This window comes from Halyomorpha halys, unplaced genomic scaffold (assembly GCF_000696795.3).
Source record: "Halyomorpha halys isolate HHAL.00 unplaced genomic scaffold, Hhal_1.1 Scaffold448.1, whole genome shotgun sequence".
NCBI lineage: Eukaryota > Metazoa > Arthropoda > Insecta > Hemiptera > Pentatomidae > Halyomorpha > Halyomorpha halys.
This window is the reverse complement of record NW_027107821.1, coordinates 1,187,695-1,210,607: the sequence shown is the minus strand read 5'-3', so window position 1 is coordinate 1,210,607 and position 22,913 is coordinate 1,187,695. Positions and strand designations below refer to the sequence as shown.

Sequence of the window (22,913 nt, the reverse complement as noted above, 5' to 3'; positions counted from 1 at the left end):
TTAATTGTGAAAACCATATTAAAGACCACTAACTAAACTTTTCTTTCATAAATAAGACTGCTTAAATTAAACAAAGTAACAGGAATATAATGGATAAATTTCATACAAACTTTAAACTCTTAATTAATAAAATTCATGACAAAATATTAAAATAGATTATTTTAAAATAAAATGTTTTAATAGACTTATTTTAAGGAAATAAAATTTAAAATATGTGACATAGATATTTGAACTTGATATAATTTATACTTAAGTTAAGTACTATGATATAAAAATTTTCTTCACCGATTATTAAATATTTAATTATTACAAAATGGGTTTCCTATTACTACCACTGATCATCTGTTTCTTTCTTTTTTCTAGTATTTGTTTATTATATTTACTTATAGTTAAAGAGAGTTAGTCTTGGAGTTAATTTATTATAGTAGGAAACAATTAGACGAAACACTATCTTCTTAATATAGCTACTAAGTTTGGCAGCAGTTTGTAATGGCAGCTGATCAGGCGAATATAAATATCAATAAGTAATCATTGTCTAATAAATTATGTTGTTGTAGTACAATACAGTTCTGTTAGAGTGTTAGCTGTAGTAATTCTATTCATTATGAAAGTTAAACATGATTGTATACAAATCTTATATTGTTATTAATCTCTTAAATGGATGTTATCATCTACTTCATTCCTGTCACTCTGTACTCGTCTTATCTGCAACTTAAAATTTTCTTTTCTCTCATGATATTAAATTTATCAAATAATTAACATATATTCCCTTATGTAAAAACCTGTAAATAATTAAAATTGTTTTTCCCTTCACAAAGACAAGGATTAGTAGCTACAAATGTTTGCCTTCAATTATGATTATTTCCTTCTTTACCCTTAAAGAAGGCCCAGTCTTAAAATCATTTGAGACCATGGAGAATTGAATATGGTCTAAGATGATAAATCTCTAAGAACACGTCAAATATATCTCACACCTTCCTCTTTTTTTAACAATACTTTCTCCTCACATTTCCCTCTCATTATTGTCGAAACTTTTGCTCTAAAGTAAGCTCACCCATAAATATTGCTTTATTATTGTTTTATTTCTTTACTTCTGCTATGGTTATGTTATATTCATCAACATTATACTTTTAGTTAATTTATTTTTAAAGTTAAATCACCAATCTTTAAGTTTATTATAATTATTATGTGATTAGTAGCCCCAGCATAAAGATTATTTTATTTAAATATCATGATGGTAGAAACAGATTTGAGAAACCTTGTCTTTTTCAACTGATTTTGTGCCTTCTTTGTCAATATTAAACTCGTTTGAACTGATTATAATTTGTTGCATATAACATTAGTACAGTCTGATCATTAATTATTTTTCAATCTGATATTGTAGTGTTGGTACACTATATTTAGATATTAAAAAGGAGTAACTTTTATATTCTCTTTTGATGGTAATGGTATTTCTCTGTGTAATAGTTATATTAAACTCAGTATGTTATAGAATATTTAACGGAATAACTATTTCAAAAGTACCACTTTGCCTTATGCATTGTATAATCATTAGAATAATCTATAGACTGCCTGAGAGTACTGTATCTTCCCTAGATGTTCTGCACCCATAGTTTGTAATGCATTTATGCCTCTTATGGCATTCCATACAGTGTTTTGTGGATCATCTTCTATTTTGATATAATCTATATTAACTTTTAATGATTCTTACATTTTAATTTCAGAAGCATCATGTAATTCCTATATGGTATTAATTGGATGTCTTCATAATGATTTTTAAAATTGGGCTGCTGTAGCAACTATTATCTTATTCTTTCCACAACTTAAGTCTTTCTTTTATTTTTTAAAAATAAAAGTAGGCATTCCTTTTTATTTTTTATATATAAAATTTTTCTACAAATCTAATGTGATAAATTACAAGCCGATGTTTCTCATTACATCACATTAAATACAGTTTTATTTAGTATAAGCCTATCTCCAGTCATTTTTTAATCCGTTGAGTAATCACTGAATTAGAACCCACAAGAGTAATTTACATTGATCGGAATGATAGGACTGAATTGGGAATGATTTAATTTCCAAAAGTAGTTTTATTTCATTGTATATTCTAAATAAGTGTTTTTATTATTATATAGGTGAGATGTAGGATAAAGGAGAAATATTCACATAAAAACTAGATGTTTAGGAACTTCAAATAAGTTTTCATTTCTTTTCTCCTTGAGAAATACGTTATTTTTAGTATTTCTTATGTTTTTGGAATGTAGATCTTAAATTTTATTTATTTTTTTTGTCTTCATGATCATTATTCTAATGACTTTAAATCGTTTTAATATGTTTCTTGGGGGGAAGGGAGGAGGACAAACTTATATTAATATAAATATCAGTCCCCAGACTTTATACTAATTGTTAAGTTGTGTATTTAGTACTTTGTAACTACTTTAGAATTATGAAACAATATGAAAAATAAATAAATGAAAAAAAAAATAAATAAAAGATAAACAAGCAAAACTTAACATGAAAAACTTAAAAGCAATCACTTCAATTCTTCAAATATTTGTAAAATATGCCAAATATAATGTTTATTAGCACATTTCATCAAATTCACAATTATATTATTGCAAGAATATTCTATACCAGTGATTTTTTACTTGCACTTTTAAATGAAAAATACTTTGCTTATGAGTATATTAAAGGATTTACAATTATTGTATCTTATTTGTTTAAAAAAAAAAAAATTAATTTGGGGACCAAAAAGTACTATTGATAAGTACTATTGTGTAAGTTTTTTGATAGATGCTGATATTCTTCCTCAAATAGCTCTAGGTTGTAAGAATTTTTTTAGTTTATAATATGTTTTGCAGATTATAAATCATCTAATTGGTATAAGTTAAAATTTTCTGATCATCTTAATTTTGTATTTTACTGTTAATTACTCACAGCTTCCACAAATAAATTATTATTATAAAATATCACTATCTTCCATCTCATGTGAATTCATATTTCATCTGTAATCTGTTTTACAGATTTTTAATAATTTTTTTAAGACACAACTTCAACTATATTTTTAGATATCTCAAAAATGTTAATATTTTAGCGTGAGTGAGAAGGTAGAGATTTATTCCCTAGGTCTGCTGCAAAATAAATATTAACCTTCTCCAAGGGGAATCTGATCGGCATACCTTTGAAAGTTTTTATGAAAAGAAAAGGTGACTCGCCGCACCATAGGTCATAAGTTAATTAAAATATCCTGTTATATTGAATAAAATATACTTGAAGAATTGTGGTATATTGTATGAGGCGCTGGTGCTGAGATTGGTATAAAACCTCCGAGGATTAGAGATCCATTTGTAATAATCTGTGAAAAATTAAAGTTTACAAAACTAAATGCAGAAACATATTGTTTGCTATAGGTTTTAATTATTTTAGTAGTCTCTGGTGTTCTATATTTAATATCTTTAGGACTTTAACAGTATAGTTATATTTAATAATGGAAATTTGTAGGCATGATGTGTATTATGCACAATTCTGATGGTCCTGTTGTGTATATATGTTTTAAATGTACACAAATGTATTATTGTACTCGTACACTTGTTATTACTCTGTGATAAATCACCTTGAGTGATCTATGATCTCTTCAGTATTAAACAGTGCTATTCAGTTATTGAGTATAATGTCTTTTTAATATTTTTATCTCTTTACAAACTTAAAAATTACGTTCTTAAATTCTTTCTTCTTTTCCCTTGAAAAGATCATTAACTCTGAATCTTGAAAAAATATATTTGTTTACAATGTAAAGTTATTTGTATATATATTTTGCTTGTGTTAAAATGGCGGGTGCTTAGTTCTTAAGTTTTGTAAATTATTTTTTAAATATGATCATGTATGATGATTTGGTGTAACGTAAGTTGTCATTGTTAACTGTTTTATCTTTTTACTCTCCGAATTTTTATATTTATTATTTGATTTTTATTGATGGCTGTGCAATTTTGAACAACGAAAGACAACTGTAACTTTAGTAATAGCGGTTTTCCTGGCCTAATTATGTATATTTGTTTTTAATTCAATTCATATAGCTTATATAATACTTTGTTGTAACAGAAAATGATCTTTTTAAGATTTCTGCATATCTCAATAATTTTAAAAATATATTTATATTTATCAGCCTTTCAATAAAACTCTTTTGGCTTTTGTGCACATTTATTATATTACAGTAATAAATTGGACGAAGTATTGTAACCTTTGTTCCTTGAATTTTTTCTTTTTGACTTGTATGAAAATAAATTATCTTGATAACACATCTGTTTTTCTATTTATTGAAACTAGTACACCATACCTATTGTTAAAAATATATATATATGTATGTTCATCTGCAAGTAGAACCAGCATCATCACCATTTTTAATCAATTTTTCAGAAAAAAAAAAAAAAATAACCTCTGTTTTTCACCTATATTTTCAAATTCTATGAGGTGGGCTGTTGGTCTTATTCATCCATTTGAACTTCAGAATTCTTATAAGCCACAATAAACAATGTTTGAAAATATATATGTGTGTGTGTGTGTTTTGAAGAGTGGAAGTATTTTATTATGTGGTGTGGTGTGACAATATGCTTTCTATTACCTTATCCTAAATTAATATTTTTCTATTACTCCTTAACTAGTCATTTCTAAAATATGGGAGAGGGGGTTCCTATGGGTAACCAACTCATTTGAGTCAAGTTTGGAAGTGGGCTGTTACGAAATATAGGTCAATCCCCCCCTAGTCCAAATCCGAACTTTTTTTTTTTTTTTATCCCCCTCCCTTGCCATTTCTGGCATACGGGGTGCGGGAGCAGTGGGGTAGTGCGCGCTGGGATTGCGCATGCCACTGCTCCCAATGATCTTCATCCATTCGGTAGGCCCTTCTGGAGCGCATCTGTCTGGGTGCCTACTGCAGTTACCAGGCTGGTCCAGCCCTCCTGGTCTCAGTCTGGGTCAGCTTCATCTTCTTCTGGTGGCTCGCCGATGTTGGGTGGTCAAGTCCTTCCCATTGTGAAATGTGTTGGGCCCACCACCTCCTTCCATCCGTAAATGAACTCCCTGAAGAAGGGATAATTCTCTTCTTCCATCAACCATGGAAAGTCCGACTCGGCGAGGGCGAAAATCCCGGTCTTTCTCAACAGCCTGGCTCGGTGTCCTTCTATGGTGGAGCAATCCACTATTACGTGTTCTGCTGTTTCAGGAACTCCGCACGTGGAGCACCGGGGGTCAAAGTTCTTTCCAAAGCTCTGCAGCTTTCCCCGAAACCCCCCGTGTCCTGTTAGGATCTGAGAGACCCAATAGTCTGGGATGACCCATTTAGCCTTCAGTCTGGAAGGAACGGTAGGGAAGAATTTTGCGCGGCACTTCAGAGTCGAGATTGCTAAGATGAGGCCTCAACTCCTTTGACTACAAACAGCCTCATCCTTATTGTACACTATCCCCTATCCCATTATTTATCTCTTAAACATTTATACGGAGTTGAATACCTCATAAATATCCAGAACTCAATTGAATTCTTATCCTTTATAACTCAGTTTTAAAAGATAATTGATCTAATTTGACTGTGTAAATTTAGCCCACCCAAGCCAGGTAAGTATCCATGTTTTAAATGACGGTAAGTATGTAAGTAAAAGTAGACAAACTTTCCTCTGCTGGTTGTCTCTCTGGAGATCTGGAGTGAAATTTGATGATATTAGATTTAATGTAAATCATTCACTAATTTAAATAAATAACGATACTAGAGTAATACTGTTATCATTAGGTTTGTTCGCACAGAATTGAAACATTATAAGACATACCTACTATGATAAAGTGTTTAACTATTATAGATAAATTAAATTTTTGTCAAAGGGTAAACACTTAAGGAATCTATTCATACAATTACTTCAAATGAAAAAAAAAAATGTAGTTTCTATAATGATTTTTTCACTATTATGAAAAGATAATTGGTTGTATGAACTCAAATATTTATTCTTTTATGACTTTTTAATGATTCTAAATCAGAATTTTACAATTAGGTGTTATCTGAAAATCCCAAGTTTTTGCCATCTATCAGCCACATAAGATGTCCAAGAGTTAAAAAACAATTGTGGTTGATGGACCTATACAATTTGTCCTACAACTTTTACTTCAGGCGTTTTTTGATCATACCATGCATTTGAGCAGCATGATAACCATTTGGCATTTGGGCCGATTCATATTTATATCTATAAAAATAGGTATTTCTTATTATTTTCAAAAATGTCAACTATCAATTAAGAATAAGGCTTTAATATCTTTATCATAATTTTAATTCATATTTCTTCAATTTATTATTTTCTTGTTTAGCTATAAATATTTATTTTGAATTCTGTTTATTAGGTCAAGAATAATATACATGCATAATTAGATACAAATACAGAATTCAGACCACTTATAAGTAGGAAGTAGTTAAATTGAAACAAAAAGGTCATCAGACTCACGTGGAATGGCGTTATGTTGTTGGTGAAGGGCTGTCGTACATCTCAGGGTCTAAGGCCTTCCCTCAGAAATTACTGAGCTTTGAGTGGCTCCTCCCAAATATCTTCTGTAATTATAATTCAGTATCAATTGAGGATTTCTATTCATCTAAAAGTAAAACTATTACAAAATACATAAATCGTGCTATAAAATAAATGATTATGCAAATTTTGGCAGGAAGGTTTAATAAAGTAAAAACTTAAAACTATTTTTAAACATTTAAGGGGTTCCGACGTAAATAAAACATGATAACTGATAAAATGAAAGCTTTTTTAATGTTAAAATGTTTGTTGATTACAATGTTTTACGTATGACTAGAAGTAAATTACCTTAGCTTAATATCATCATTATTCTCTTTTAGAAACGAATCTCCTTAAAATTCTTTCAACAATTCATGAAATCAGCATACAAAATTTCAGTCACCATGTTTTACGACCAAACGACTCATTTCATGATGTATTGAAAACAGCACAAGTAATTACCAAAGGTTTATGAAAGGAAACAAACAGTTTTTAATTAGGTGTGGGTTTTTCACAAATAACAGGCAAGCAGTGTTGCCCCTCGTGAATGGCAAGTTCTGTATCTTGATTAAAGAAATTAGCGTACTTCTTAGTATCAACTTTCCTCGAAAAAAGTACAACTATGGTTTATTCACTTTATACATATAAGATTAGATCAGATCTTTGCTTATTAGCTGTACGTACTGTAATCATTGATCTCATATTGAATAGTACAAGCGGTGTTAATACTTGGAAAGAAGTCTGTTATACTTTTAAGGATAATAGATTTACAAGGAAAATAAGTTTCATTTGAGGTATTGAGCAAGTTTAACTGAACAAAATATGTACCTAAATAAAAATGTGCATGTGTATATTTTTAGAAACTATGTTCAAATATTGAATAAGTTGAAGTATCTTTTAATAATTTAATATATCATTAACTATTAAACCATAAGGGGCAAAAAAGATCTTGTTATGTACTTGAACCTTAAACCATAATAACTTAATAGTTATAACTGCCCGCAGTAGATTACAAAGTCGAATAGTAGGTAGGAATGAATTGACATGAATTTGTGAAAGTTAAGGCATGGTTTGCAATAAACGCTCTCTTAGTTCAAAGAAAAAAAATAACTTTTTAGCTAAAAAAAATGTCCAAGGATTAAAATTAGCCTACGATGAACTTACTTCGTAAAAAACTTGAAAACATGCTATACAGAAGTATGAGAATTCTCATACGATCGGCAGGACAAAAGTCATGGCCTATTTAATAGCTGTGTTTAATGAATCAAATAAAGCAAAGAGAGATTTAAGAAAGAAAAATATTTTTAAAGTTCAAGGAATTACTGCTTTAGCTTCTAAATCAAATAGAAAATATTGTTACAGGTCAATATATTGATAGTTGATAGAATTTTATCTTTAGCTTCGTAATCTTATTTCCCCACCCAGTGTGAATATTAAAAAACATTTTTTAATGCAACGTCGATCCATGTTGAGGCGGAATCCAGAAATTGTCTTGATAGGGGAGGGAGGATTAAAAAAAAAAAAACTTTAGGAGCTTTGATTTAACTTATTAATGTTTTGCAATTAAAGCGAACGAAGGCGGGGACTCAACGGTTCTATGTGAAATCCACAAAAAATCTTACTGATTTCTCCTGGTCTAGCGGGATTTCATTATTTTCTATAGGGAAACACAAAATACATAGATACTTATTTAATAATGAAACAAATCTATGTTATGTATTCAGTGTAAAAATATGGAGTATATAATATAAAATTATTCCAAAAATTAACATTTTATTTTTCTTTATGAGGTGGGAGGAAATAAAATCTATTATCTATACTCTTGTGAGTGGTTCACTTCAGTTTGAGAGCAGTTTATATTTTAAAATAAATATCAACTCACCACATAACCTCATTTTATTGTCCAAATTACTGCTAAAAAGCTGAAAAAATATTATTTAAATAATCTTCAAATGAAATTTTGCTCGTAATTTATAACCTTTAAATTCTGCCGAAGAGGGCAGGTGTGCCATTTGTTTCTTCTTATTTAGTCCCCTGAAAAAAGTCATAAGCAAATAAATTTTGTTTTCATATATCGGCAAAGAATCAAACTAATTCCATAAATATTTTCCTTTCTATATAACAAAAACGAAACTGCAAAGTCGCTCAAGATTGGCCCAGATTTGTTGACGTTATCGTTTTACATTGGATTGTACCCAACCTCTATTCTTGTTTTCCTAATCTCATATCTTTCACTATCTGAATTAACTTCATGCCCTTCAAGTTTCATCGAAAACTTACGGAGACAGATCTGGAGGGAAAAAAAACTTGTCTGATTACCTTAGATAGTCGAGGAAGTAAAAAATTGGTCTCTTGCCAATTCCGCAATCGATAAAATTATGATACATGGATAGTTGCCAAGTACATAACAAGTAAAGGCGGGTGGAAATGAAAAAAATAAAAAATGTTGCGTAACTGACCTCCATAAATTTACATCAGTGTAAGTGTTTATGCGATTGAAATTGCGTAAGATAATTGGTTGAGAAACTTACCTGATGCATAATTGAGTATAAATACACCGTCGTGACTATTAATATTAAACCACATACATTATTAGAAAACAAATGAAGCAGTCTGCCGAACAACTAATTTACTAAACAAACAACTATTTTCACTAGTATGTTTATTAATTTTCCTCCAATTTGGGAAGCACCCATGTCTTGAAATTCTTGGAGCTCTCACTTGGTTAAAAATTTACACTATGAAATAGAACCCCGTTTATTCATCGATTGGCCATAGTTGTTCCGAATAAGAGATTTTATGAATAGTAAATAAAAAGTTCTGATACTAATGACATTTATTAAAGTAATGTTCAAAAATATTTACTGTTCGATAGATTACTTTTCGATTCCTTTAATCACACTTATCGTGTGAGAAACGAAAAAAAAGAGAGAGGGCTTCTGCTAAACATTTCAATCCTTATTTTCGCAACAACTATTATCAGCTTACATAGGTCTTGCTTTTTCAACAGACATTCCTTTGACTTTTAAGAATATCAATTAATTTTTATTAGATCCGTACCTATTGTGTAGATACATATTTATAACCGTGTTTCAAAAAAAAAGAAAATTGGATGTAAGATACGATCCAATACACATAATAATATACTTCCTAAATATGTGGGTGGATATCTAAAATTATGACCACTAAAAAGGTAAGTACATAATGGACCAGCATTATTTACTTTCATCGAAGTCTTCTGCCTATCAGAGAAATCAAAGTTGAGAAGTTCAAATGACAACTATGTACGTCCACTTTTGTTTATGAAAATTTATAAAATAAGACATAATTTCATACTATAAGTATATCTTTACCAAACCCAAAATATTTATTAAATTGAGCATTATAACTTTTTTTTTTTTATGTTCGTTATCGATATATGCATAATCAGCAAAGGATTAAATGGAAATCGGGTTAATACCTACAGTCCGTTCCACAAGACGAGAAAAATCGTTTAATCAAGAGACGTCAAATGAAGACATTGAAAATTTCCCAACAATTTTGACTGGATATCCCAAATTACCGGAAGTCTACAGAATCTTTTCTAGAATTTTCTATTTTCTTGATTATTTTTGGAAACCTGAAAATAGCGTTTATAGACAATTTTCAGTATAATAACCTTTTTGAGTAGTAGTCTTGTCACATTAGATAACTAACCATACAAAAGCTTTGTTTTTTGCTTATTTTTGATTTTGTTCATAAAAATAATATAAATATTAACACTAGTAAATTACTAAATTACGTGCGTTTAAGTCCAACGGGTTTGCATGTCGGGTTAAAGACGGAGGAGACGGGGAGAGTATGAAAGTGTAAAAATTGTATGTTAATTTTTTTATAATATTCTGAATATGTTCTACACGAAATTCTTACGTTAAATTTACTACACATGTCTGATAACGTTTTTCTAAGCCATGTAGTTTCTGATATATGGCTAGTAAATCGCGTACTTCGACATTCCCTCAAAAATGGTTGTTATAAAAAAATATTTGGCTCTATATCTCAAAAAATATTATGTTTAGAAAAAAAGTTCTATCACCACGTTTGAAGAAAGTTTAATATATTTTGATTTTGTATAAAAAGCATTTCACCAAACCCAGTAATTTTCGAGACGTAAGCAAATATCAAAATTTTTACACATTCGCCACCTCCATCCCAAACTCAATGTAAAAATCCGTTGGAATTTCAAGCACATAAGGTTTAAAAAAGTAAAATGTCAGTGTTTTAGTTTTTGAATGTTACGGTTAGGTGTCTAATTTGACCCAATTAATATTTGTCACCTCCAAGTTTCTGAAACAACATTGTTTAGAAAAAAAATCATATGACCGCTTTTGTAAGGAATGTAATGTACTTAAATTTAGCTCAGAACTATTTTTTTTAAAAGAACAATAGTTTTCGAGATATAAGAAAAAACTCATAAAAAAATTCAATTTTTGGCACTTACATCTTCCTCCCAAACTCAAGGTACCTTTCCGCACAAAATGTATTGTTTATGTACTAACAGGCTAAAAGTATTTACTATATGTTATGTACTAACATGCTAAAAGTATGTACTATATATACTATATGTTATGTACTAAAAAAGTGTAGAAAACAGGTCACTCTTTTATACATATTTTTTTTTTTTTTTTTTGTCAAATTTAACTGGACTATAATGTTTTACAACAGTTCTTCCAGTTTGTAGTACATAGATTCTCAAATTTCCCAACTTATTGGGTTTTAAAATTATTGGAAAAGATAATACTCTCTCTTTTCCCCATTCCCGTGACATCTCCGAATAAGTTATAACGCAATGGGTCAGGAATAAAAACAATGTAAATATATGTCGTAATTCATGATTGATAAAAAGCTGCTTTGATTTTCATGATTACAAATTATTTTATACATCAGAAAAATTCGTTTTGTTATTTTTATAAGTGCTCATAATTAAATTTTCAGGCGACTTGACAGTTTAGTTTTTAATAGGAGGTAATGGTCGTATCATACTATAACCGAATGGTAAAAAGCTGAAAAGAAATATTTCTACATACTAATCATGCATGCTTTTTAAGACATTCCGAACAGTGTTATAAGTCAATGTACCAATTATTATTTATCGGGGGTGATGGGTTAAAAAGAGTTAAAGTTCTACGAACGTGAAGGTTCACGTGACCCGGATTATTTTAACAAGTGACGTCACGAGTCACGTTGCTTCGCAGGCTCCTCGGGCTAGTCGCGGGTGCGGGGCAGTGTCGTGTCGGGGTTCTTCTTCCGATTTGGGCAGTCTGGCCCTCCATTGCGCTTCCAAATTGATAATATTCAAAGTTCTTATATCTCTGGAATCCATAGAATATCATAAACATTTTTCAACAAGCGTAAGTAAATTGTTTACTAATTTTAAAAATTTAAATTGACAAAATTTGAATCAAAACAATGATTTATTTTAAAGATGTGAAATAGAGTCAGGAAACGCAGTTTGGCACTTCTCCGCAGCAGTCGTGAAAGATGAATAAACAATGATCTGTTATGTAACTATTATGTCAGTAATTCTTTACGTTTACTATTACATTAATGATGACATTTTTTCTTTACAAACGGTAGAAATGCTTCCCCTTTCAACTTCTTGATGAAGGTTCATTTTTAACCATGCAATGACAACTTGGTTTTATTGTAAATAATAATTTTTATAATTGTAATCATTATTGTAATATTGATGTTTAACAGCTTAATATTTATGCCCCCAATATTTTTTTTTTATTTATGAAAGTTAAATGAAATTATTACTTATGTGTTGAAATTATTGTCATTGAAACTAATAAATACATTGACTATCTGATCTTTAAAAATGGTATTTTAATTTATTTATCTGTTCTTATGTTTTGTTTTCATTTGCATTATGATATAACAAATTTTCAGAGAAATAACTTGTCGCTTATTCTGTTTTGTATATTGTTGCTTTTTGATAAAAAAAACAAAAAAAAAAAACTAGTTCACCTATTTGTGTTTTCTATTTTTAAAAAGTACCTTCTTTAACATAATACAATTATGGTACTTATTACAAAAGTACCTCATAAAAATAATTATGAGAAAGCACCGATCATAATAAACAAATAGTCTGTTAATTGTTTTATTTTAATATTTTCTTGTGTAACTTATGAAAACAAGTAAATAATAAATATTCAGTTTCAAGTTTACATAAATATGTTTTGTTTTTATTGGCAATATCCACTTCCAGAAAGTAACTTCTATTATATATATATATATATATATGTGTGTGTGTGTGTGTGTGTGTGTGTGTGTGTGAATTTTGAAAAAATAAAAAAATTGTTATTATCACTTATTAAAAAGTTGGTAGTAATTATCCACATGATTTGCATATCCTATAAATTTAAATATAGTTTTGGGGTTAAATGATCAAAGAAACAGGTTGGTCATAAATAAAAATACAGGTCATAAAAAAAAAAAGAAGAAGGAATTAGATTATATTTATTAAAGCTGTTTAACTCAGTTTTCAGCTTCCGTTTCCTATTCCTGTGCAATATATGCATTTTCAGTACCTTATTATTTCATTGACAATTCACTTTATATGTAAAAAAAATCTTTAAAACTTAAATACATTAATTGTAACTATTGAAAACAATTTTCTTTAAAATTTAAATAATTTATTATGTGGCAATGTATTAATTTACACATGTACTAACTACATGTAATAAATGTGATAATTTTGGAATAAGACTAATGAGTATTTAAATAATATTATATTGAAGTAAAAAAACTATTTGTTGAGTTAGATTCCAGAATATAACCTTGTAAAATGAACATTTTTTGATTCATCATACTTATTTGGTAAATAAAATAAGTGTTTTTGTATATTTATTATTGAGCCTTATGAAAAAAATATTTTTTTTTTTCAGTTAAATTATGGAAGAAGAGTCTATATTATTAGAAATGAAGATTAATATCACATAAAATGACTGAAAAACATACTGTACATTGGTTTCGGAAAGGTCTAAGATTGCATGATAACCCGAGTCTACGACAAGGCCTGAAAGGAGCCAAAACCTTCAGATGTATTTTCATTTTGGACCCATGGTTTGCTAATGCTTCTAATGTTGGTATTAACAAATGGAGGTGAGATATGATATACTTGGATGAAATAAATTCACCCTGTTGCATTAATTTAATTTGATGACTTTTTTAGGTTTCTCCTGCAATGTCTTGAAGATTTGGATCGCAGCCTGAGAAAGCTAAATTCACGCCTCTTTGTACTTAGAGGTCAACCTGCTGATATTTTACCAAAACTTTTCAAGGTAAGCAATGTTGTCACTCATTTATATGTCTAGAATGAAATTAATGTATTTAAAATTTTTGTTTCTTTTAAATTTTTAGCCATTATCACATTATCCTATATACAAATTTTTGTTGGTCAACTGTTCCATATAGTTTGTAAAGATGTTAAATTAATTGTCTAGAATATTCCACAAATATTAATTATATTTTTTATGTATCATCCTTTATTTCTTTTTGGATTCATATCTCGATGAGAACCTAATACTCTCTAAATATTGATCAGTATATAACACCTAATATTGTTTATTTTCATTTATTGTTAAATAACTAATACTTATCATATTTTCAACAGGAATGGGGAACTACATGTCTTACTTTCGAGGAAGATCCTGAACCTTTTGGACGTGTACGCGACCAAAATATTTCAACAATGTGCAAGGGAATGAATATTACTGTGATATCACTAGTGGCGCACACATTATATAAACTAGAATTGTAAGAATGTGTTTATTTAATGCCAAATATTATTTGTACATTTGTACCGATATTTCATCAAATGATATTGCTGTCATGAATTTGAAAGTTAAATTAAAAAAAATTAATGGATGAAAATAACCAATCTCTTGATGGATTACTGAGTATAAAAAATTCAAAATTATAATAAAGAAACTTTTTTTTTTATCCAATTAGAAATATTGTATAAAAAATAAGTTTCAGTGATCGAACTGATGTTATTTTAAGTTACATCGATTAGTTTGTCTATTTTTACAGTGGTCAGGTTGAATTTGCTGTTGCTAATCAATTCAGTTTTGAATGAAGGTTCTATAGAAATTTTTTTTCTAGAGGAAACCTAGTTTATTGAATAATAGAGATCAGGATGTTCTTAATTTGTGATGAAACTTTTTTTGAGTTAGTTTGTTTAATCAAGACTTTCAGATTTTGAAGTCAGATGTCAGATCCTTTCTATCTACTATTCTTTGAAAATTATGACCTAAGAATTTCCATAAATAATGTTAAAATTGCTATTAAATGCTAGAATATCATTTTGATTAAATAGTTGAATATTGCTATGCATTAGTGATGATATTCAAGTAATAATATCATTTCAGAATTAAATATATTTTAATTTTTTACAGTATAATAGAGAGAAATGGAGGAAGAGCTCCACTTACCTACCACCAGTTCCAGACTGTCGTTGCAGGGATGGATAGTCCTCCTCTACCAGACCCTCCTGTGACTGCTGCAACAATAGGAGATGCTGTTTCGCCTATTTCTGATAACCATGATGAAAAGTATGGGGTACCCACGCTTGAAGAGTTAGGTGAATATTTTGGTTTTAATAACTTCTCTTTTCTATATAAAAATCACTTTACTACTCGAAAAAGGGGGCTAAAACTCAGTTAACATTGAAAATAAGCTTTTCTAAACTGTTATAAAACAATATATTTTATAAGAATTATTTTAATTATACTACTTAAAGCAAATAAAATAACAACTATTACACCTACATATTAAACATTTGCATTCCAATGATGAATCTTTTCAAACTTAATATTTTTTAAAAACTAATATAGTGAACTCCCTTTACACCATATCATAATGGTAGAGAATATATATATTATTTTTAAAAATTAAAAATATTTTTTAAATTAATAACTTTAAATTCATTTGTTAAAAATTAAATATTAATACTTAGCTATTGTCTTATCAACTACAAAATATTTGAATTAAATTTAATAATTGCCATGTATTTGTAAATATAAGTATTAAAAATGAACAGTTAAGTTAATACTAATGATCAACAACTTCATTATATTTAAGAAAGACATTATGATTGTGTATTTAGTTAGCCCAAAATATGGCAAAAAGTTACTTTGAATACAATTACTTAAATTTGAAATTGCTGAAATAAAATTACAATAATTATTAATTGTTATGGGTCACTGTAATTTTAATTACTAGTTGAGCCAAAGTAATTGTAATGTTTAATTACCACCAATTGTAATTGTGCTTTTTTTCCAAACACTGAATATTATGAATTGCAAAAATTATTTTGATTAATTTTCTAGAAGTCTAAGGTTGATATACTGCAAATTACTTTGTCATTTCACCTTGTGATAGTTTCCTCATCTCAACCTTAAAATTTGTTGAACTTACTATTTCTCCAGAACACCTTACCACTACAACTTTAGTCCCTTCATGGCACATAATTATTTTTTTAACTTTAGTTCAGATTAATTTTTTTCATAATTTATTTAAAGTTTAGATTTTAAAAGCTTCAATAAGTACAAAATAAAATAATATTCATTATTGCTTTCTCATTACCAGAGGTAGGGAAACTTAATATTCATATTGAAATTAAAAACATTATTGAAAATTTCCACCTGCGTTTTGAGCACTCAAGGAATGAATTTTCGGGCCGTTTGTGGCCAAGTGAGTTTAAGTGTCAACATTAACTGGCTTGTGACTGCAGTGGTGCCGATTTGAATCCGGCTGGGGGATTGACTTTTATTTCTGTGGCGATTCCATTAAATGAAAACTTGACCCCCCACCATGGTTAAAATAGGATAGTATCCAACAGATAACCTCCCCCTCCCTCCCCCTAGTATGTCAGAAATGACCAGTATGAGAGTAATAAAAAAAAAAAAAAGAAACAAATTTGGTCCTGTGTCTATCTGCCTATAGTCAAATCCCTTTTTGAGCATTACAGCTGCTACCATTAATTCAGGGATTGTGTAGGTTGATATCTTGATGATCCGATATCAATTTCATCAAATTCTGCCCATATTTTCACTTATGTCTGTGCAAAAGTAGTTTTCTTGACATGGATATATTTTAAACATAGCTCCTGGTGATTTTATTCCTGGACAACTAAAAAATAAAAATAATAAAATTTATCCTCAAATTATGAAGTAAAAGTAATTATAATGTTGACCCAATAGAAACGATGAGGAAGCTATACTGACCTATGACAGACTTTTTTTAAATGCAAGAAATTTCAATAATAAAATGTTATAAATTTCTTTATTCATCTAAAAAAATTACTTTATTATAATTGTATTTAACTTATTAATTGATTCCTGTTATCTGGTTTTCCCGCATATCCTATTTTTCCATATCTGCAATTTTGTGATTTTTAAGGCTTATTTCAGAATAATTTTACCATGACAGAATATTTATTTTATTAATTTTTTTCCATAATGAAAATAAATGAACAAAAGAGAGATATCTTTTTGTCAACAGGTTTTTGTACAGAAGGATTAGTGCCTGGAGTTTGGCTAGGAGGAGAAAGCGAAGCTCTATCAAGACTAGAAAGGCACTTAGAAAGAAAGGTAGTCCAAAATTATTATTTGAATTTGTATTATGGTCAAGATTTCAGTAATAATGAGCAAGCTCCTCAGTAGAAATGAATTTTGAAGATTACTGAGACTAATATTTTCAAATCATCTATGAATGGAGAAATCAACTTTATAGAGTTTCTTCAATAAAAGACAGTAGATCTGAGATAAAAATGAAAACACCCAATGCAATTTGTTTTATTTATTATTAATAGTTTTCTATTTATTATGTTCTAGAAATATGAACGTAGTAAGCAAAATTATTCAAATCTTAGTAATTTCATAATAATTATCAAGACTCAATTTTTAGAACAAATGTTGCTTTGACAAAAGAATTTTTCTTGTCTACAACTTTCATTTTTAATGTTCATCTTAAGACCTAAAATATTTTTTTTAAGTTTCTCTGAACATATGTAGTACAATTTGTAACTTACCTTACTTGGTTTAATAAATAATGGTGACATATTATTATGATTCTTGCATATTCTGTTACATTATCCTTATTTGTTCTGTGAACTGCATTAAAAATTTTATCGAGACTGATTTTTGGATTGAAATATGGGTAGAATATATGTCTATATAATGTATATCAAAACTTTTGTAAGAATTTTAAAAAGAAATCATGAATAATGAAGTTGCTTTACAAAATAAGAAAAGGAGAATTTAATTTTATTTAAAGAAAAAGTTTTTCATGAAGTAATTTGAATAATTATTAATAAAATGATATTTATTATGAGGGATAAATATGTGAAATATGATTTTTGATTGGAAGTAGGTAATGAATGAGTAAACATTTATTTTAGTATTTTGTTAGATGCTTGTTTACAATTTCATATCATTAAATGACTTAGAAAGAACAATCACCATGACCTCAGTCTATTTTATGGTCAGTCCTAAGCCTGACTAGGGCCAAATCCTCTGGTAGTTTGAAAAACTTGATATTGGAAACAAGAAATATCATATTTATTACAGAGAGGTTGAATTACTGAAAAGTATATTTATTTAATGAGGTTACTATGCCTTTGGAATGCATTTTTCACCTCGTACCATAGTTCTTTATTGTTATGGTACATGATTTATTATACTTTATATTAATTAATTATGCTTTTATGGCACTAATTAAGCAATTACATTTGCAGGCTTGGGTTGCCTCTTTTGGAAAACCAAAAATGACACCTCAATCACTCTTGCCCTCTCAGACTGGTCTAAGTCCTTACCTAAGGTTTGGATGTCTTTCCACTAGACTTTTCTTCTATCAACTTAATGATCTGTACCGAAAGGTAATTAAAAAACTCATATTATATGTTTTTTTTCTTTATTTGAAATTTTAATTATTCTAATCCATTTTATTTTTATTTAAATTTATTTTATTTTATATATTTGCATATGCTTATACTTTACGGATGTCTCTTTACAACTTGATAACATATTTATATAGGTTTTTATTTTGAAGAGAAGGTTACATTTTCTTATCTAACAGTTAATTTTTCAAAAAATTGCTTCCTTAGGGCTTTTCTCTTTCACTTTCTTGCTCCTTAGTTTTTGGACTGTATTGACTTGATGGTGGATGATATTAATATGACAGTTGAAACAATCTCTAGAAAATTTTTTTTTTATAATATTGTATGTTTAACTTTTTTTGAAAGGGATTAATAATGCTAGAAAGAAAAAAGAAAAAAGAAGCTTATCCACATGACTCTAATTAGGCCTATTTGGATTGAGCCTGTTTAGGTAGGAAATTTAATGAAACAATGAAATCTTCCCATAACAATTTACTTGTCCCAATAATATTACTCAGCTCTCCTTATTCTTTTAGATGGTAACACTTCTTTTATTATTATTATTATGGTGCTATGGTCCTACAAGAACCCAGCCCTCCTCCACCACAGCCAACCAATCTCCACAATATCTTACTCTCTCTTTACATCTTTCAACATTTAACCTCTTTAAACCCCCTCCATCCTCTTTTCTGTTTTCTATCCAGTTTCCCATTTAGCATCTTTTTGGGTATCCTTTAACATGTTCTATCCATCTTATTTGTGCTCTTTTCACTAAAGCCACAATGTTTACTTAAATTAACTTGTTAAACAGTTCTATTAGCTCCTCATTCCCTCTTCTCCAAATTCTATTCTCCGAGACTCCTCTCCATACCTTTCGCTTTTCTTGTCATGGGTCATGTTTCACACGCATAGATTATTACTGGTATTCATTGGTTTTGTAGATGACCACTCTCTTATTTCGCCCTTAATTATAACTTAATTATTCAATGGAAAAGTTTTATGAATATAACATAACACTTCTCTTAATATAAACCATGAAAAAAAATATATAATATAAAAAAAAAAAAATTTCTATAGTAAATGTACGGATCCAAAACAGCTAGTCTGTAATCATCTGAAGATAATCTAAGAAAATTAATTGGTTTTGTGATTATTTGTTTCTCAATTCCCACCAGGCCTAGCTCCGCCTACCCCCCTGGCATCCGCTCTCACTTCATTTGGCTTGTATATAACTCGTCCATAGCTACGTAAAAAATATATTGATCACTTTATTATATCAATTATATCTTCTATACCCTCATAACAACCATAGAAGAAAAATTCAAGAAAGAACTGTTTCCATTTATGAAAACTCACTGGGAAAAAGGAAATAAGGCGACCTTGAGATACAACCAACCCCTCATAAATGATCAACTTTTCTCACTAGAACAGTTACAGTCTCAAGAAACTTTCAAGAACAAAAGAGAAAGACAAAGAAGAAATTACAAAAATGTATGCAATAAACCAGAGCCAATGTCTAAAGGAAAAGGATTGAAAGGTAACAAAACTCTCCATAGGTCAATAAGTTTGGACAAATTCTTTGTGACTCATAAAGAAAAAAAGATTGTTAAGTGAAGAGAGGGAGGAGTTAAATCATGCTCTTGATGACATCAAATGGGATGTTATTGGTCTGGTGGAGTTTAGGAGAAAATACTGTTTTGTTTTAGAACAGAGCTCAGGAAGTATTTTCATACTCACAGCATCTCAAAATGGAATTTATGGCATAGAATTTTTAGTTTCAGAAAAATTTAAAAACAGGATAATAGAATTTAAAGAAATAAGCTATAGAATAGCCGTGTTAAAATTACAAATAACTCCTAATAAACATCTAACTATTGTTTAATTACATGCCCCTACAATGGAAGACTCAACAGAAGCAAAGAAAAAATTCTATGAACAATTGGGGCTATTAGTTTCAAGCTTTAAAAGAAAAACAATTTGATTGTTGTGATGGGAGATTTCAATGGCAGCATGGGAGTCAAACTAGATGGCGAAGACCAAGTTATGGGAGACTAGGGATTTGGTGAAAGGAATGAAGGTGGCTACCGAATAATAAACTTTTGCTCTAGTCAACGTTTGAAAATTGTCAACTCATTCTTTACAAAAAAGGCAAAGACAAAATGGACATGGTGTTCACCCAAAGGCCACAAGTTTGAGCTTGACTATTTTCTTACTAATCAAATCAATCAAAGGAAAAATCTAAAGATCATAAACAGTTTAAATTTTAACACATACCACGGGCTGCTAAGAGTGGAGTTATATGTTGAAAAGTATAAGGAAAATATACCGTTTAAAGTGAAAAAGAAACCTGTTATTCTTGAAGAACAATTCCAAATAGAAAAATTCCGTACTGATTTCTCAAAATATATTGAGAACAGTCATGCATGTAGAGAAGAAAATACTCCTTTTACTGTACAGGAAAGACGTAACCTCATCTCTATCAAGTTATTGATGATACAATTACACAGGTTTCCAGCTTTATCAGAAATAAGATATGTAAACTATCCGAGGATACTAAAGAACTTTTTATAATTCGCAAAATGATAAAAGAAAGAAGTGATACTTTAGAAAGAAAAGATCTCACGGCCCTAAATAATGAAATTAGGAAAAGTATAAAAGAAGATCTTTAAAAACATTTTAGCAGAGAGCATGTCTACAAAAAGGATTCCAAAAGAACTGTCCAAAGGCAAACAATGGATGGTTGCTGTAGAAAACAATAGAAGAGAGGTCATAACCATTAGGGAAAATATGAGCAGAGTAGCCACAAAATATTTCAAAAAACTGTATAAAAGTAACAGAGAAACTTTAGAAATAAGAGAAGAAGGAAAGATGGCCAAAAATTTAGGAGAAGTTCCACCAATAATGGAAGAAGTTGCTTTTATTTTGAAAAAAACTCAAATCCCAGAAGATTTGAAGATTTGGCCAGAAGGGCCAGATAACATCAGTAATGAAATTTTAAAAGCTGGAGGGAATATTCTAATTAAAGACCTAACAGAATTGTTTAATTTGATTCTTGAGCAAGAAGCAATACCTAAACAATGGACAACTGAAAAATAATTCTGCAGTATAAAAAAGGCAACAAGTATGATATAGAGAATTATCGGCCTATCTCACTCTGTTCAACTATGTCTAAAGTTTTCACCAGTGTTCTCAAATAACGACTAACAAAAAGAATAATGGAATGTGTTGACGAAGAACAAGCAGGTTTTAGGAAGGGATTTTCGACAGTAGAAGTCTGTAAACCAAATCATCAAGAAAGCAAATGAATATAACTTCTCTCTATTTTTTTGTTTCCTTGACTTTAGGAAGGCTTTTGATGGCATTATACATTCAGAAATATTTAAGGCATTGAGATCAATAGGAATAGAGGACAAATATATTAAGATAATAACAGAGCTTTATAAGGAGATGACAGCAATATTATGACTGAAAAGAAAAAACAAAGCTTTGATGTTGCGAGGGGTGTGGGACAGGGTGATCTGCTATTCCCAATTTTGTTTGTTCTTGTGTTGGAGATGGTGTTCTGGCATCTTGTATGGAAAGAAGTAGGCATTAAAATAAATGAAAAATGGCTGAGCAACCTATGTTTAGCAGATGATATTGTGCTCTTTGCAAAAGACATGGAACAATTGAGGGAAATAATGAAGCAGCTTCTGGCATTGTGTGAAGAGGTTGGTCTTTATCCGAACTACCAGATGACGAAACTTATGACAAATGGCGTAAAAGGGGAGCGTGAAATTAACAACCATAAGTTGGCATATGTTGAAGAGTATATTTATCTAGGTCAGTTAATATCATTCACAGATAGAGGAGTAAAGGAGGTCCAGAGGAGATTGGCACTTGGCTGGAATAAGTTTTAGTCCCTCAGACATATCATGAAGGGAAAAACAAGTAATGACTTTAAAAGGCAGATTGTATTAGCCCAATGGTCATTTAGGGATACCAAGTGTGGTCACTGACTAGAGGAAATTACAGGTGTGGCAAAATAATATTGGAAGAAGCATTGTGAATGTGAGGAAAAGGGATCGAATAAAAAATTCATGGATCCAGAAAGAAACAGGACTCCCTGACACACTGAAGATGACAAGATTGAGCAAATGGAAATGGGCAAGACATCTTCTTCGGTGTAAAGTTGACAGATGGTCAAAGATTGCCACAGAATGGACTCCATACGACTTTCAAAGAAGAAGAGGACGTCAAAAGAAAAGATGGAGCGATATGTTCAAGAGGATGGCAAGACCCCTCTGGTGGAGAGCTGCTAGGGACAGGGATATATGGAAGGAGAAATGGAAAGAACTCGCCTCCCAATAGGGCTGGTCACCCCGGGAAGTGCTGACTATTAATCCCGAAAGGGAAGGCCTATGCAGGAAAGGATGAGAAAGATAGATAGAAAATTTATAGTAAGTTTTGTCAAT

At 29.7% G+C, this 22,913-nt stretch overlaps 1 protein-coding gene and 1 long non-coding RNA gene across 6 annotated transcripts in view; one reads left to right on the top strand and one right to left on the bottom strand.

Moving 5' to 3' along the window:
• Window positions 1–6,950, bottom strand: part of LOC136795479 (uncharacterized) — a 35,373-nt gene extending 28,423 nt beyond the window's left edge. The window contains exons 1-2 of the long non-coding RNA XR_010843105.1: window positions 6,846–6,950; window positions 6,480–6,583 (exon numbers count right to left, since the gene is read on the bottom strand). This is a non-coding gene — a long non-coding RNA (uncharacterized lncRNA). The remainder of the gene's footprint in view (window positions 1–6,479; window positions 6,584–6,845) is intronic.
• Window positions 6,951–11,766: 4,816 nt separating this feature from the next.
• The window catches only part of LOC106682870 (cryptochrome-1), a 23,998-nt gene continuing 12,851 nt past the window's right edge, over window positions 11,767–22,913 (top strand). Inside the window, exons 1-8 of one of the 5 annotated variants that reach the window (XM_067046180.1) lie at window positions 11,770–11,926; window positions 12,001–12,079; window positions 13,466–13,682; window positions 13,753–13,861; window positions 14,194–14,336; window positions 14,978–15,162; window positions 17,085–17,173; window positions 18,319–18,459. In XM_067046180.1, coding sequence (XP_066902281.1) covers window positions 13,522–13,682; window positions 13,753–13,861; window positions 14,194–14,336; window positions 14,978–15,162; window positions 17,085–17,173; window positions 18,319–18,459 — 828 coding nt within the window. In that variant the 5' untranslated portion in view covers window positions 11,770–11,926; window positions 12,001–12,079; window positions 13,466–13,521. Of the gene's footprint in view, window positions 11,927–12,000; window positions 12,091–12,202; window positions 12,222–13,465; window positions 13,683–13,752; window positions 13,862–14,193; window positions 14,337–14,977; window positions 15,163–17,084; window positions 17,174–18,318; window positions 18,460–22,913 lie in introns of those variants that run through there. The other 4 variants (XM_014423969.3, XM_014423968.3, XM_014423970.3 and 1 more) reach the window with 4 other exon arrangements.